This window comes from Capsicum annuum, chromosome 2 (assembly GCF_002878395.1).
Source record: "Capsicum annuum cultivar UCD-10X-F1 chromosome 2, UCD10Xv1.1, whole genome shotgun sequence".
NCBI lineage: Eukaryota > Viridiplantae > Streptophyta > Magnoliopsida > Solanales > Solanaceae > Capsicum > Capsicum annuum.
In genome coordinates, this window is record NC_061112.1 from 102,707,664 (window position 1) to 102,724,984 (window position 17,321).

General features: G+C 40.3%; 2 protein-coding genes across 4 annotated transcripts in view; one reads left to right on the plus strand and one right to left on the minus strand.

The window, feature by feature from the left end:
* LOC107858845 (triacylglycerol lipase 2) overlaps nucleotides 1–8,256 on the plus strand; it is a 15,192-nt gene extending 6,936 nt beyond the window's left edge. For 2 of the 3 annotated variants that reach the window (XM_016703647.2, XM_047406565.1), the window contains 7 exons: nucleotides 6,459–6,599; nucleotides 6,796–6,906; nucleotides 7,021–7,164; nucleotides 7,285–7,325; nucleotides 7,419–7,498; nucleotides 7,609–7,704; nucleotides 7,817–8,256. In XM_016703647.2, coding sequence (XP_016559133.1) covers nucleotides 6,459–6,599; nucleotides 6,796–6,906; nucleotides 7,021–7,164; nucleotides 7,285–7,325; nucleotides 7,419–7,498; nucleotides 7,609–7,704; nucleotides 7,817–8,139 — 936 coding nt within the window. In that variant the 3' untranslated portion in view covers nucleotides 8,140–8,256. Of the gene's footprint in view, nucleotides 1–6,430; nucleotides 6,600–6,795; nucleotides 6,907–7,020; nucleotides 7,165–7,284; nucleotides 7,326–7,418; nucleotides 7,499–7,608; nucleotides 7,705–7,816 lie in introns of all 3 variants that reach the window. The other variant, XM_047406564.1, reaches the window with a different exon arrangement.
* A 4,465-nt stretch (nucleotides 8,257–12,721) lies between these two features.
* Nucleotides 12,722–17,072, minus strand: LOC107858840 (chloride channel protein CLC-b). Its single transcript, XM_016703645.2, has 6 exons — nucleotides 16,583–17,072; nucleotides 16,265–16,465; nucleotides 15,930–16,107; nucleotides 14,642–15,174; nucleotides 13,231–14,380; nucleotides 12,722–13,047 (listed from the first exon to the last, which is right to left on the minus strand). The coding sequence occupies exons 1-6, from the start codon at nucleotides 16,768–16,770 to the stop codon at nucleotides 12,943–12,945; spliced, it is 2,355 nt and encodes a 784-aa protein (XP_016559131.1). The 5' UTR covers nucleotides 16,771–17,072; the 3' UTR covers nucleotides 12,722–12,942.
* Nucleotides 17,073–17,321: the final 249 nt, after the last annotated feature.

Here is a 17,321-nt window from a genome sequence, read left to right on the forward strand (position 1 = left end):
ATTAATAATGGAACAACAATTTACAATCACTTCACTACTACATTCACTTAACTAAGCTACAACAATGGAAGTAACTTGGTCATTCTCCAATGGTGTAAGAGCCTGTAACAATGGTAGGATTGAGTGAGTAAAGAGAAGGAAGAAAGAGAAGCAGTAGAAGAAGAGAAGAAGTAGAGAGAATTTATGAGAGGAAGTTAAATAACTACCGGGTCGTTGCTCTTTTTCCCCTTTACAGTAGTTGATATACAACAATTATAACCGCTAGTCTCATTAGGACCATCGGATCCGTGCCAGCTGTTATTTAATCCAACAGATGAGAGTAATTTGTCATATGCTTCTTATGTGCTGGCCTGCCATTGAAATGCTGCCACGTGGATTCCACTACTCTTTCCTATTCCATCCCCCGTCTGCTTTCCCAATTCTCTTATTCAAAAATCCCAAATTTCCCAACGTGTTTTCTCCCTCCTTCTTTATCATTACAACTTATCATTCAAATTAATTTATATTATAATTATTTTTTTAATAAGCATATTAAATCAAATATTACAAATAATAATAAAAAGAGAGACAACAACTAGATAGTTGTAGGATAGTATGCTCACGAGAAGGTAACCCACAAAGCGCGGATTTGTATGTTGCTTTGCATAGGTGCATGCAGTGCCCGCTACGTGTACATTGTACTACTAGATAGCTGACCTAGCTCATTATGCCCAAATCTTCTATGTAGTAAAAATTATTAATTATTTATAAATATTTTATTATACATTTAGTTATTTTACTTTATTTTTATCTTTTTAATTTAGCTTGACATAAAAATTTAAGAAAGTAAAAGATCTATTATACCTAGTCATCTTAAATTAAAGATATATATTTTCTCCATTCTAATTTATATGAGTAACTTTGACTTGACAATGAGTTTAAGAAAAAAGAAAAAATTTTGAAACTTGTGATCTAAAATGAGGGATACATTTTTATGTGGTTATAATGATTTAATTAAGGATAAAATAAGTATTTTAAAGTTAAATTGTTATTAAATATAAATATGTGTCATTTTTTTAAACCGACTAAAAATGAAAGTGAGTCATATAAATTGAGATAGAGAGAGTTTCATGTATCAAAATGTCTTTTAATTTTATGATCAAAAAGTGATATGTGGAAAGTTAAAATAAAAAAATTATCAAAAACAGGAGATAGACATTCTCTTTAAAAAGGAATTAAAAGAAAATAGATAAACAAATTAAAATGAAGAAAATATTATTTTATATTACATTAAAATAGTGGAGGTAACCTTAGAGGTTTAAAGAATAACCCTACAGGAGTCTAAAGGATTTACTTTAAGTAGGATTAATACAACAACAACAACAACAACAAACCCAGTGTATTCCCACCTAGTGGGGTCTGGGGGGTAAGATGTACGCAGTCCATACCTCTACCTCTGAAGAAGTAGAAAGGTTGTTTCCGATAGACCCCCGGCTTAAGGCACGAGATACCACACAAACACATAGTAAAGCACAGAAGCAGATTACATAACATAAATACGGCACCCATAAGTAATATAAAACAGAGGAGAGCAGAGGAAAGCACACAGATTCGTAATGCAACATGGAACACGGAACACGGAATCATAACAGAAATAAAACCCCCACCAAGTAATTCCCTACACTAGCGACCCAAACTGGCCCTAGTCCTCTGCCGTAATTCGCGTCCTCCAGACCTTCCTATCTAGGGTCATGTCCTCGGTGAGCTGTAACTGTTCCATGTCCCGCTTAATCACCTCACCCCAGTACTTCTTCGGCCTACCCCTACCCCGCCTAAAACCATCCAACGCTAGCCTCTCACACCTACGGACCGGGACATCCATGCCCCTCCTCTTCACGTGTCCGAACCATCTCAATCGTGCTTCCCGCATCTTGCACTCCACTGAAGTCACACCACCCTTCTCCCGGATAGTCTCATTCCGAACTCTATCCCCTCTAGTCAGCCCACACATCCAGCGCAACATCCGCATTTCTGCCACCTTCATTTTTTGGGTGTGGGAGTTCTTAACTGGCCAACACTCCGCTCCATACAACAAGGCCGGACGGACTACCACCCTGTAGAATTTGCCTTTAAGCTTGGGCGGCACCTTCTTATCACACAACACCCCCGACGCGAGCTTCCACTTCATCCATCCCGCCCCAATACGATGCGAGACATCCTCGTCAATCTCACCGTTACTCTGGATCACGGACCCAAGATACTTGAAATTATCCCTCTTACATACCTCCTGTGCTTCCAGCTTCACTACTACCTCATTCTCCCACCTCACGGCATTAAACTTGCATTCCACATACTCTGTCTTGCTTCTGCTCATCCTGAACCCTTTAGACTCAAGAGTTTGCCTCCACACCTCTAATTTGTCATTCACACCCCCTCGAGTCTCATCTATCAGAACTACATCGTCTGCAAAAAGCATACACCACGGCACCTCCCCTTGAATACGCCGCGTCAACACATCCATCACCAACGCAAACAAAAAGGGACTAAGAGTAGATCCCTGATGCAATCCTGTCAGGACAGTGAAATGCTCTGAGTCTCCTCCCGCCGTCCTCACTTGGGTTTTCGCTCCATCATACATATCCTTAATTGCTCTGATATATGCCGGCGGTACTCCACTCACCTCCAAGCATCTCCAAAGCACCTCCCTGGGGACTTTGTCGTAAGCCTTCTCCAGGTCGATAAACACCATGTGCAGATCCTTCTTCCTTTCCCTATACTGTTCCACCAACCTCCGTACCAGGTGGATTGCCTCCGTCGTCGAGCGGCCGGACATAAATCCGAACTGGTTTTCCGAAATAGACACTATCCGTCTCAGCCTCACCTCGACCACTCTCTCCCAGATCTTCATAGAGTGACTCAATAACTTAATCCCCCTATAGTTATTGCAACTCTGAATGTCCCCTTTATTCTTATAGAGAGGGATCATGGTACTCCACCTCCAAGCCTTGGACATCTTTGCCGTCCGGAAGATTTCATTAAACAAACCAGTCAACTACCTTACACCAGCCTCTCCAACGAACTTCTAAAACTCCATCGGTATCTCATCCAGCCCCGTCGCCCTACCCCTTCGCATCCTGCGGACAGCCTGTCTAACCTCTTCTACCTTAAAACGTCTACAATAACTAAAATCCCGACACTCCTCTGAGTGCTCCAGTTCCCCTAACACAATAGCTCTATCCCCTTCTTTATTCAAGAGTCTATGAAAGTACGACTGCCATCTCTTCTTAATGTGGCCGTCCTCCACCAACACTCTACCGTCCTCCCCCTTAATGCACCTCACCTGATCGAGGTCACGACCCTTCCTCTCCCTAGCCTTAGCGAGTCTAAACAACTTTTTCTCCCCTCCTTTCCCCTGTAACCCTGCATACAAGCTCTCAAAAGCGGCCGTCTTAGCTGCCGTGACTGCTGACTTAGCCTCCTTCCTCGCTAGCTTGTACTCTTTCCTGTTCACCCGCTTCTCCTCTTCGTCCTTACTTTCCACCAACTTAGCATACGCCCCTTTCTTGGTCCCCACTTTCTTCTCCACCTCTTCATTCCACCACCAATCCCCCCGATGGTGCCCGGCCCGGCCCCTAGAAACAGCCAACACCTCACTTGCATTCTCCCTGATGCACCTTGCCGCCCTGTCCCACATACTATCCACGTCCCCCCTACACTCCCACACCCCCATTCCCGCCAACCTCTCCCCTATCTCCCACACATTCACTGGCGTCAGGCCGCCCCACTTAATTCTAGGTCTACACTCCTTACTCCTCCTCTTTCTGTTCTTCTTTATACCCAAATCCATAACCAAGAGCCTATGCTGGGTCGAAAGATTCTCACTTGGGATGACTTTACAGTCCTTACACAACGCCCTATCCCCTTTCCTAAGCAACAAAAAGTCAATCTGGGTCCTGGCTATCGCGCTTCGAAAGGTGATCAGGTGCTCGTCCTTCTTCGGGAAGCCCGAGTTCACCACCACCAGCCCAAAGGCCCTGGCAAACTCCAATGGGTCGCCCCCTCTTCATTTCTCTCCCCAAAACCAAAACCACCATGCACATCACCAAAGCCTCCCGGTAACGCCCCGATGTGCCCGTTGAAATTCCCTGCTACAACAATCTTCTCCGAACTAGGCACGCCTCTCACCACCTCTTCCAAAGCCTCCCAAAACCGCATCTTCTCCTCCCCCTCCGATCCCACTTGCGGCGCATAAGCACTACACACGTTCAGGGTAAACCCCCGAATGACCAACTTAATAGTCATCAACCTATCGTTGATCCTCTTCATCTCCACTACCTGACCTCTAAGCTCTTCATCTACTAAGATGCCAACTCCATTCCTACGCCTCTCGCTCCCAGAGTACCACAGCTTGTAACCATCCACATCCCTAGCCTTAGACCCTACCCACTTGGTCTTTTGGACACACGCAATGTTAATCCTCCTCTTCCTAAGAATCTTCACAAGCTCTATGGACTTACCCTGAAGGGTCCCTATATTCCAAGACCCAACCCTCAGCCTACCGTCACTATCCACACGCCCTTCACTACCCCCCCGCGCCCAAACCTTGGCCTCCCTCCCACTCCCGCCCTCTCCTCATCCCCCGCCCCTACCACGGCCCCACGCCCCAACCCCCTCGGACATGACCCTATCCTCCCATTACCGCCCACAGCCACAACTATACGAAAGTATAAGAAAATATAAAGATATACACGGTGGTAGTATCAACGCAGCAGCAAGGAAATACAAGGCTCACACAAATTCAAAGAAATACTCCCGAAACAAAACTATACTCAATTAGGGGGCAAACCCCACTGGACTCAACACCCACAGCCCCAAATACAGATTCCCAGCCGACAACCCAATCCAAAGCAGTGCAAGAAACGACCACAGCAACAGCAACAACAGACAACAGACAATATCCACAAATCCTACGCAAGTCAAGGTACAGGGGCTACTACTAGCATAATACGAAGAATGAAATATGAAATAATGAAATAAAATGAAATATTGAAATAACAAAGGTTAGAAGTCACCGGATTACGCTTGTAGACCAAGCCGGAAACCAATCCCAGTGTTGACCGGCTTCTGGGGGATTCCGGTGCTGAGATGGAGCTGCGGCTGAAGACCGAGCTTCGGCTTTTGGAGACCGAGTTGGCGGCTGGCTGGAGGCCGAGGTGGGGGGGAGGGCTGGTGTACCCCGCGGGGGGGGGGGGGGGGGCGGGGGGGGGGGGGGGGGGGGGAACGGCTTGGAACCGGCGGTCGGCGACGGGGTCGGGTCGGGTCGGCGCCGAAGGTCAGCGACGGCGACGGGGACCGGGGCGAGAGGGAGGGAGAGTGGGTAGAGAGAGAGAGAGAGAGCCGTTAGAGCGGCGCCGGAGGTCGGCACCTGGGACCGGAGGTCGGGTCGGGTCGGCGCCGACGGTCGGCGACGGGGACCGGTGCGAGTGAGAGAGCGACGCAATTCATACTCGAGTCATCTCTAGGAGATGAAGTTTTAAGTATCTTGGATCAAATAATTCAAAAAAATAAGAAAATTGACGCTGGTGTGTTATACATCGTATTGAAGCGATATGGATAAAATTGAGTCTCACATCCAATACTTTGTAATAAGAATGTGTCGCCAAGACTTAAAGGTAAGTTTATAAAGTGGTTGCTAGACTAGCTATATGTTGCATGAGTCAGAATGTTGGCGGTTCAAGTACTCGCAGTCAAGAAGATGAAAGTAGCGAAAATGGGGAAGTTGAGATGGATGTCCAGATATACAAGATAGAATTAGTTAGGAACGAAGATATTTGGGATAAAAGTGGGAGTGCATGAGGTTGAGATTATTCGTGCGTATGAAGAATAGAGGCACGAATGCCCTAGTGAGAATGTCTCCGAGCTTGGGCAATATCAGGTAGAGACAGGCAAAAAAATATTAAAGAGAGAGTGATTAGAATTTAAACAGGACATGGCAAATCTTCAATTTACAGAAGACATGACTCTAAATAGAAAGATATGGAGATCACCGATTAGAGTAGAAGGTTAGTCAATAGTCGAACCTTGTCTAGTTTGCTCATCAATGTTGTTATTATTTTATTTTTACTTTCTTTTGCTTTGTTATCGTAATAATTGTTGTCATTATTGTTCACTTCTCCTTTTGTTTTTAGCATGTTTCTTCACTTCTCTATTTCCTTTCGAATGCTTGATTTTGATATGCTTTACTTGAATGAGTGAGGGTCTATCAAAAATAACCCCAGTTCCTTTTCATTTTACCATTGAAAATGAAAAGGAACTGCAAGGATAAATTCAATATTTTTATGCTCGTACATATTTTGATTCTGTGTAAAAAGTCTTTCCTTCTACTTCTCCAATCAATTATGTCAAACAACTAAAACATTTCAATTCTTATTCACTGCAATTGTGGATGAAGGAGGCAAACATTGGTAACTGTTTTGCAGGACGGAGTAACGTGGCTGCAGAATTCACCAGCGCAATCACCGGCGATGATCTTGGCAGATAATGGCTTTGATGTTTGGATTTCCAACATCAGGGGAACCAGATACAGCCGTCGCCATGTTTCTCTTGACCCTAACAGCGCGGTAACTCCTTCATTTCCTCCTCAATGCACTATAGATTTTCTTAGTGCTTGCGAAACTTATAAAATGAATGGAGAAAAGAAGAACAAAACAAATAAAAGAATAGGGAATGCCTAATTCCTAAAGAGGAGAGATGTCAAGCCACTTACAGTCTTAAAAGCTCTTAATCTTTATAGGTTTTTCTCATTATGGTTTACAGGACTACTGGAATTGGACATGGGATGATCTTGTCGTGCACGACTTACCTGCTCTCATTGACCTTGTCTTTAAACAAACTGGGCAGAAAATTCACTATATAGGCCATTCAATGGTAAGCTTGGAAGAGAACAGAACAGTATTCTCGATTATAGGTGACAAAATATTAATTTATCCTCCAATACATGATGTACTGACCTTTTGAACCGCTTATTTTCTGAATTAACAGGGCACTTTGATAGCTTTGGCGTCCTTTTCCGAAGGGAAACAAATAGACAAGATAAAATCAGCGGCCTTGCTCAGCCCGGTTGCTTATTTGAGCCATATGACCACTGCACTAGGTGTTGTTGCTGCTAGAGCCTTTGTTAGCGAGGTCAGTACAAAATCAAAATTTGTTTCTTTTATACAGTGTATCTTTATATATCCTTCAAACCTCACGAGGTTCATACATTTAGATTTTCTTGATGATCTTTATGGTTTCCAACGTCAACAGATCACAACAATAATTGGTCTTGCAGAATTCAATCCAAGGGGGTACCTCTTACAATTATTGTTATGATTCTGCTCTTGTTGTTCTTCCTTTGTTCTCATTGTCCATTTACCTCAACTTTGTATGCTTTGTGGTAGTGAGCCTGTATCTGATTTCCTCAAGGCATTATGTGCTCAAGCTGGGGTGGACTGTTATGACTTGATAACTGCACTTACTGGTACTAATTTACCCAAATATTAAACGCTCTTATATATATCCTTTACTGATGAAGTCATTTCTAATGAATCACAAGTTCAAAGCTATATAACTTACCCCCTATGTATATAGGAAAGAATTGCTGTCTAAATGCCTCCACGGCCGATCATTTCTTGAAGAACGAGCCCCAGTCTACATCAACGAAGAACCTCGTTCATTTGTCTCAGAGTAAGTCCATCTTAAGCACTATCTATGATCAGTCCGTCAATCAACTACACCTTATCCTACACTAGTTAGGATCGAGTCCAATCACGCTTTTAACTGTTTGAAATCCATGCAGCTGTTAGAGATGGTGTCTTGTCGAAATATGACTATGGGAGCAATGACTTCAATCAGGCGCACTATGGTGAAACCAAACCTCCAAGGTACAATTTAACCAACATCCCTCATGATCTGTCCTTGTTTCTCAGCTATGGAGGCCAAGATGCACTGTCTGATGTCCAAGATGTTGAGACATTGCTCGATTGTCTCAAATACCACGACGTAGACAAGCTACACGTTCAATATATCAAGGATTACGCTCATGCAGACTTCATCATCGGTATCACTGCTAAGGATATAGTCTATAACCAGATTATTTCTTTCTTCAGAAACCAAGGATAAAACTTGCATAAGAGTGCATCTGTTTGTATGAAAATAATCACAAAAAATGGGAATGTAAATCATGGAGTGGGGATAGTGTTTTTGTTTTTTTTAAATGGGGAAATTTCTTTAGTACCATTATTAGCGCCCGTTTTTGCAAAATATAGTGAGTTTTTTTTTTTTTTTTACAAAACCTAGCGGCATTTTCATTTTAAAACGTAGCAAAATGCAATATATTTACGCGCATACAAATCTAAAATTGAAATTGTGTGAATGCAGTATTGGATTGTAATGTTATGGAGTTAATAACTCAAATGGTCACTCAACTTTAAACTTTTATTCCAGAAAGTCACTCAACTTTGGATTTTTATCCCTGAAAGGTTTGAGTGACTTTCTGAGTAAAAATGTGAAAGTTGAGTGACTTTTTTAGTAGAAATGTGAAACTTGGGTGACTTTCTGAGTAAAGATCAAAGTTGAGTGAACATTTGAGTTATGAACTCTAATGTTATGTGTATGTATTTTCGAAGCAAAATTTGGATGTATGTATGTGTGGTCAATATTGTATGTGTATGTACATTTTTTTCAAAATAAAAAATGTATTTATGTCTATGTATATGAAGACATCAAAGGTATGTGCGTGACGAACTAGATCTAATGCATGTGTTTATCATTTATGCACAACATTGACAAATGTATATGAAAGATGTATAAAAGGGAAATTTTCAAAAATATACGTGCCAACATAAAATATTAGCCCATTAGCACGATATACAATATTATACCTAAGGGAAAGCATTATGCATAACGTTCCAACCATGTATAAGAGTAAATAATATTGCAGAAGAAGTGTTTATTACAAATATGGACTAAACCGGATAACAAACTCTTACAAGGGTAAATAATATTGCATAAGAAGTGTTTATTACAAATATGGACTAAACCGAATAACAAACTCAAAATATAAGCATACAAATATGGGTTAAACCTAATAACAAACTCAAAATATAAGCATACAAATATGAGCTAAACCAGAAAACAAACTCAAAATATAAATTATGGTGTGTAAATATTTTCTTCCAAGAAACATAAAGCGCAATTTTCTATTTTAAAATGTCTGTAAGTGTAGGTTGCATGTATCGGGCATCCAACGCCTAAAGTGTATGTGTATATGTTGTAAGAACAAATCTTTGACATACGTACAACATATAATTTCCATAGACAAGATATACAAATTTTATATATAGAGAGAGTAAATATTGAAGAAATCATGGAGAGCTCCAACCAAAATCCAACAAGGATAAGGAACGGATAATAATTTTGAGATAAAATTTAAAATTAATATTATCTCATAATATATATATATGGAATAAATCAATCCTGTGAAATATGTGGACTCGTGGAATTTCAATTGTTTGATAGCCCCGGTGTCCCTGTTGCGTTACGTGGCATGCTACAAGCAATTTCTGGTCCACTTATAGTAAAACAGACAAGTTTTGTTGCGTCTCACCTAGCAAAATTAAATTTGTTAATTCTGCCCTAGGAAATTACGCAGCACATGGTTTCCTTTAATTTGTCTTCAAATTCATCACAGTTCATAGTGCCTCCCTCCATGGATTCTGTTGCTCACTGCCTCCTTCCAAGTGATCTACTGCATTTCTATACGATCCACTAGTAGTAGTTGATGAAGCTGCCACATACTTCATGTTGTGACAGAGTTTGCCAATGACAAACGTAAGACTATATATTCCTGCAAATCTGTTAGTTTCTGTTGATTTCATTTCCATATCCTATTTTTGTTTTTTGGCCTAGTAGTTTCCATTATAGGTTCATGTATAAATTATGGATCATCCGGCTCCTCTCCATTTTTCCCAAGTTCCTATCAACCATGATGACACATGGAATAGTTGAACTGAATGACTAAGATTTAATTGTTTCAAAGTACATTTCTAACCATGGTTTACATAATAAATATATTATATATTTAGTTCCAAAATTGTTATAATCCCACGATCTTAGCAATGTCTGTCTTCTCCATCAATAGTCCTGGATCCCAAATAAACCTTTGTGGAAGCCTTTTGACCCTATTGCTTCTTCTCGGCCCAATAACTGGTGGTGTATATGTACTGTGATTGCTATTTGTACCGTGATTGACTGACTAATCTTATATGTACTGTGATTGCTCTTAGTACCGTGATCACGACTGACTAATCTTTTATGTACTGTGATTGCTTTTAGTACCAGTTGTATGATATCACTATATAGGAGGAGTAATATACAATGTGAAAACCTGTTTATGCTTCTTCCTATTTGTCTTTAATGCACCTCTCAAACTACCTTTACATCACATGAATGTGATATTGAAAGGCCTGGTTTAACATTGATACCGACCAGTGCGGTATGCAAGTACAAATGGATAGTTTGTCCATAACAGCTTATACCTGTTTTCCTTTTTAACAGACCCCTTACCAGCAAAAATTAAACTGAATCTCCACTTAGTAGCATGAATAAATTTTGGTAGACACGAAGCACAGGGGCGTCTCAACCATATTGGAGGCTTAAGACAAAACTCTAATGTTGCAATTTCCACTTTTTTCTCAACTAATTGTCTGATCTTCAATGCTCCAAACGGTCACAATACCATAGTATTATGAGTTGTTCCTTTTCTTTAAGCACAACTGAGCTTGAGGAATATCAATGCTTTCGTCAAATTCTTATCTGTATTAGTTGTGACCGAGAAAGTTCTATAGAGGTTCTTTTACAAAGGAGTTAGTAAGCAGGACCATGACAAGATTTTATTGCATTGCATTGCATTGTTTTTTTAGTTGTAAAACATATTTATCACATCAAGATGAACCTTGAAGTTAGCCTTCCTACAAATTTTGATTATGCTGGGGAATCACAGGATATGACAATGTTATTGTCATGTGGAATTTAATAACTGACCTTTTGTGTTCCGATAAAATTCTTTAGCGCTATCATTTAGCTCTGTCAAGTTTACTTTAGGTGTTAAGGATGCCTTTTCCCTCAAAATTGAAACTTTATTATCCTGAACCATATGATGGGCCATCATTTTTTCATCTGCTCTAGTAAGGAATGGCATTTATAAAGCCTGTTTTTAGTTTCTTCAGTGGAACACAACGGTTTTGTCTTTCCCTCTGTGGTCAGGTAGTCCTTGCATGTTTGCCACTAGAATTTAATTTCATCTAATGTTAGGTTCATTATCAGAGACCACCTTAGCATCAAAATGAGGAACCTAAGCATTAATAAAGCAATTCAGAATGTGCAGTCCTTCATAGAGTTTTTTAGTGTAGATGAGAGAAACTAATAAAAGAAATGGGCTTAAGGCCCTGCCACTGAAGAGAATCTGATGAAGAGTTCTTCTTTTTACTTCGATCTAAGATACATATGGGACATATATAAATTTTGTGTTTTACCTTGACTTTTTCTAAGTCGAACACTAATTCAAAATTTTCAGCATTTAGATAAGTTCTGATTATGGACTATAACAGAGGTCTGACCCCGTGCTGGCGTGCTCACCACTGAAATTTCAATAGCTGGCATTTGCTTCTCTCACGCTTTTGGTTGGATGGAGTGAGTTTGCTAGCTGTTCTGTGTGATAGGTAGCGGTACTTTTGAACAAAGATGGTCTTTACAAGGTCTTACAATATTCACAACCAAAAAAAAGGCCTTCATATACTTAGCAAATTGTGATCATCAAAACTCAAACATGAATAACTTGCTTCGTTTCTGCTGAGGAAATTGATCAGTTTTCATAGTGTTGTTGTCCATAAGCACTTAACTGGAAAAGAAACCTTCAATACTTTTCGAATATCATATTACGGGAAAATAGACATTGAAAACTTACATACGCTAATAAGTCGAATTCATCAATGAGTCAACTGTAACCATTTAGAACAATTAAACTTCAGGTCGTGCCTTTGCCTTAATGTCCCCGGTCAAAGTTAATTGTCTAATTTGGGAAAGAGGACGCAAAAAAGAAAATGGAATAGCTTTATAATTAGAACTCTGCAATAACAGAGGCAGATAGCAAGGACCGAGATGTTGGAAGAGGGGTGGGGGTGGAGTAGGCATCTGGAATGTGGTTATTGTTGAGGGAAGTCAAAAAGAAACAAAAGTTCCTCCAATTTTAAGGGTGTAGATAATCTGCTGAAATTTTAAAAGTCCCCTCTTTTTTCTTTTCAATTTCTCGTGTTGTCTGTTTTAGTATAAGCTGCTTTGGCTGGGTGCTTCATTTATTAGTCTGCTTCCATAATCGTTTTCTGTTTCAGAGCATAACTTCCTAATGGATGGTCAAATCAAAGAAATTATTGCGACTGCATGCAATACTGAGATTCTGTGCTTAAAAGAGTCGGATGATACAACACCTAGAAGAAGGAATCTGGCAAGAAGCAGGAGGGAGGCTTTTTTGAATATTTCATCTTCAAAACTTGTTTGTGGTTGAAGTCATAATTGACACAGGTAACTTGCAAACAGAACAATACTCAGTACAATCTCTATCCAGGAAAGTTTTCATTAATGGCACAAAATTATATCACACATTATTGTCGTTCTGGCGTTGTGTGGTTGCATTATATGATCTATGTTTCTCTGAAGTTGTAACCAAATGATGTATATATAAATGATTTCTTATGTGTATCAAATAATTCATAATTGCTCTCACTCTTCAGGTGTCTCTACCTATAAAACTTTGTGAAAGAATGGAAACTGCAAAAGTGAAAGAAAAATAGAGAAGGAAAGATCAAAAGAAATCTGGAAAAGAATATTTCACAGAAATTGACCCGCATCTGTTTTCTCTAGAGAGATTCAGTGCTTTTTGCCGCTTTTTGACTTCACCAGATGAGGGAAGACACCCGAAATGTTGTGGGCTCTCAAGTCTTGCCTGGTCAAGATTCCCACCACCGGAGATACCTGTAAAAGGAGCATGGTATGATGTTAGTAATGCTTTTATCACTTCAAATGTAAAATAATTTTTCCACTCTTCCTTATTAAGCTCTTGATGTTACGATATGACTTTGTCTCTGTATCATTAGACTATGATAGGAGGGAAATATTTGCATAAGATTAATAACTGAAATATGCTTATAAACTCACCCCTGCTGCTTGGTATTTGGGTACAATGAGCATGTGGCGGAGCCCCACCTGCCTGAAGAGCACCATAGCCTTAGCCACTGACATGCTTTCTACCACAGTGTAAGGGGTTGTGTTAGTGATGGGATGCAAGTCAACATACATCTCCATTTCATTCTTTGTGACTGCCACATCTTCAATCTTACCCCACCTCTCAGCTAAATCAATCCAGGAGAATTTCTCTCTCACTTCCCACTCCTCTGTCCTCCGTCTTTCATGAAGGAAGAACTTTTTCTTAAGAACCAAAAGAAGGTGAGTTCTTAGGACAATACCGTGCAATTCAGTTGCCCCAACTGACAGCCCCACTGGTGGCACCACCCCTTCGTCTACGACAGGGAATCCATTATGTGTGGTGTTCTTCAGGACCTCCACGATACGTCCCACCTTTTCAATTCCACGAAGAGTAACTACTGGCGGCTTTACATCGGCAAGTTCACCAACAGTGATATTTCTCATCCATGGCTCAGGGTTGGCATCCAGGAAAGGCAGACCTTTCAGTTCCAATATTATTTCATAAATACTTAGGTTGAAGCAGTCCCCTACACTTTTAGAAATAAGAAGAACAAGCATTGTTATTGGCAGAAGGAGAAGATTGTTGGTCAGCTCAAGAAATATGACGCAAAGAGAAACAGTCATTCTCATTGAACCAGCCATAAGGGAAGCTGCTCCGAGAACGGCATACAACCCTGGATCAATTTTTGTATAAGGTCCCATGGCAATGGCAAGCAAGCGACCATAAGCTGAACCCATGAGGATGATTGGAAGGAAGAGACCAGATGGCACTGCAATCCCAAAAGTGATGAGTCCCAAGATACAATACAGTGCAAAGTAGATAATAAGAGATGAAACTTGGAATTCGCCGGGCGTGTTAACTGAGAAAATATTTCGGACTGCATCGTCATTGGTTGTAAGGAGAAGAGTAGCGAGATCATTGTAATAACCGTTGGGGCAGTTGAATTGCTTGAAGTTTCCTGTCCCTCCAGTGCCAGGACAGGACCCTGGAAGTGATGGATCACAAGGTTTGCATTTGGCCAAAAATGGAAGTCCATACATGGTAATCGAGGTGAAAAGGGATACGCTCAGAGCGAGAAGCAGCTTATGTAGTTTTCCTTTCCTGCAAAAAACAAAAGGATCAAAGCTTGGAAGTGAGGAATTTGCATCAATAGGGTTCATTTTTTGGCAATTAAATGTTATAAGAAGTCCATGTTTGAATGGAATTCAAACTTAAAAAGATGCAGGGGCAGTTGGATCAAAGTCTCAAGATGATTTTAATCCCAGTAAGTTCATATTAAGTGGATATGCATTGCCTTTTAATCCAGAGAACTGAGTGGATGTTTGCTGATCTGGTTGGGGATGTTCAAAAGTTGGTGCTTACTCGTTGATGAGATTGTAGAGTCTGAGGACTTTGTGGAGAACATAATTGTAAAGGCTTCCCAAAAGTCCGCCTAAGATTCCAATCACTGCAATAGGGATGATGTCCGCAGGATGATACGTGACACTGACACCACTCACATCAAACATGATAAGCCCTCCTCTTCCAAAAAGTCCACAGTTGCCAGATTTGCAGTATTCTATGAAAGCCCTCAGTATCACCACCACAACTGCGGTGCTGAAGAACGTTCTCCAGAGGAGTGCACTTCTCCACCATGTTGCCACTTCCTCTAAAGCAAATAGGACACCACCTACTGGAGATCGGAAAGCAGCACACACACCTGATGATGACCCAGACGTGATGAGATCTCGCCTGTCCCGATCATTGTTGAAGTAACGGAGCCAACGCCATTTAAGCCGGTAATTATCTGGACCACCTTGACCTAGTAAGGAAGCAAAGCAAGCTCCAATGTGAACCAATGGCCCTTCTTTTCCAAGGTCTAAGCTTGCAGAAACTGCTGCAATGCTTCCAATGATCTGTAAGTGAAGAGATTAAACATTGTTTAGATAAATAAAATTAATAAAGAAACTGGTGTGTATCATAATTTACTTTTAATGATACTTTTACAAGTCAATCAGAGGGAAATAAACATGTCAACTATCTCAAAATTTAGAATCTTTTAGTATCGAGATTTGTGATCATAATTCTTTTTTCGTTAAATTCATACTGAAATGTGCGAGCTAGGTGTTCTTCTAGATACAACTGCCTTAGAAAATGAACATTTACCCTTAGTTTGTGTCTCTACGTATGTATTTTTAAGTATTATATAGTTTTCTCACCTCCATTCATTTTCATGATAGGGAAAACTCATGTTAGTTAACAAATAGCATATCCAATTTGAGACAATATAAGCGCCGTCTCAGGAAGCTATTATATTTTAATGCCACATGAGAAACAAGTTACAGTGACACTACCAAAGATTGAACTACTGGAAGTTTGGAAGTATGTTAGATACCCCCTGACGGGTGTCCCTAGTTCAGTGAGTGCATTCCTTTCTAAAATTTCCTTTTTATTCTCTTAAACGACTTCCTACCTGGTTGCTGAAAGATATAGATCAAGTTTTCCGAATGAGATTGAGTCCCATAAATACATAGGCTAAAAAGATGTTATTTGCTGTTATTCTATATATTTATACATCTAGTTCAATAGGATCTCAATAGTATGTTGATTGGCCTGATTATCTGTCTGCAGCCTGAATTGCCAGCACTGATAAATTGGGTGAGTGACGCACCTTGACAAAAAGTGTGGTTGCTCCAAACATGTTGGGAGTATCTACACCGTTGAGATAGGCTTTGATTTCAGGAATTCCAGGCCCTGCAGCAGTAGGTGCGAAGCACACGCAGAGAAGGGCAGCTATCATAGTGAGCAGAAAATTAGCACCGGCAAAATATGCAAATCCCATAAGGTACCTGTAATCATTGTTTGTTACAATCTCAGTTATGAATTAACCACTTCACACTATTCAATTCAATTGAGTGACCTTTGTTGCTGTCACTAGTCACTAGCTAGTGGAATGGAATTGGAACATTTGGACAGTTACCAAATCATAAGGAAATCATCACTAACCTTCTGTCGTCGATGTAGTTCACAACAGCACGAAGTTTGTAGCCAGCAATATTTTCAATTGCAAGATTGATGAGGGTGGCTGTAACGCCTGTAAGAAGCCCAACCAAAAACGCCAGTGACCATTTCAAGAAGACATATTGTAATACTTGAGCTCTGGATCTCCTTCTCCAGTCATGCTTGAAGAGATCATTCTCGTTGATCCTAAGACACAACACACTCAATTAGGACATCGAATTCCCATTGGCCCAGGTAGTGAATGCATGAGTAAAGAAAATCTATAATTGATCTAAGACGAACAAGATTATTAATTGTTCTTACTCATAGTCCAAGCTTTCGATATGTGAGACCTTAGCTCCAACCAAGGCAAATGGACTGGATGAGAGTGTCCTATTTCTCTTGAGGAGAGGCTGACGCAGTGAATTGCTCTCTGGATCTCTTTCCTCTTCATTGGATTGTCCATTGATGTCATTTGTTGTTGCTTCCTCTACTAATCTTGACTCTTCCATAATACAAAATATACAAAGATGTAGCAAATTGTAGAAGTAGCCTCTAGTTCCACTTGTTTGTGCAGAAGAAGAAGATACCAAGTTGTTTTATCCTCTTTTTTTTTTTTTTTTTTGGGGGGTGCGGGGGGGGGGGGGGAGGGGGTTCAAAGGCAGAGGGAAGCAAGAATCATTTTTGGTTTTTTGTTGCACTTATAAGATTGTCTTGTTCTTGAGGGAATATTGAATACGAGTTGATAGATTATAGTCTCTCAACTTGGTGTGTATTAAATATTGTAGATATAATGGTTACTCCACTGGGTTGGATCATGATATGTATTGGTATTAATATATTTTTAGGATGAAATAATTGTTGGGTGAAAACTTTAAAGAGGGTACTTTTTTTGTAGTTACTACTATACATGGTCCATCAGACCAAAAGAAAAAGGAGACGTGGATTCTTGGTAATGCTTGATTGCAAACATCCTTCATTGGGACCCTTGACTGGAGTTAGGTATTGTAATAATGTCTCTTCCAAAAATATTCAATCACATTGAAAACGATCTATATTTTAC

Excerpts from the sequence above, each read along its gene's own strand:
- LOC107858840 (XM_016703645.2), bottom strand. The coding sequence starts at position 16,770 with ATGGAAGAGTCAAGATTAGTAGAGGAAGCAACAACAAATGACATCAAT. Across the intron at positions 16,108-16,264 it reads AACTACATCGACGACAGAAG|GTACCTTATGGGATTTGCAT; the intron begins GTTAGTGATGAT and ends CAATGATTACAG. Across the intron at positions 14,381-14,641 it reads CTCTACAATCTCATCAACGA|GAAAGGAAAACTACATAAGC; the intron begins GTAAGCACCAAC and ends TGTTTTTTGCAG.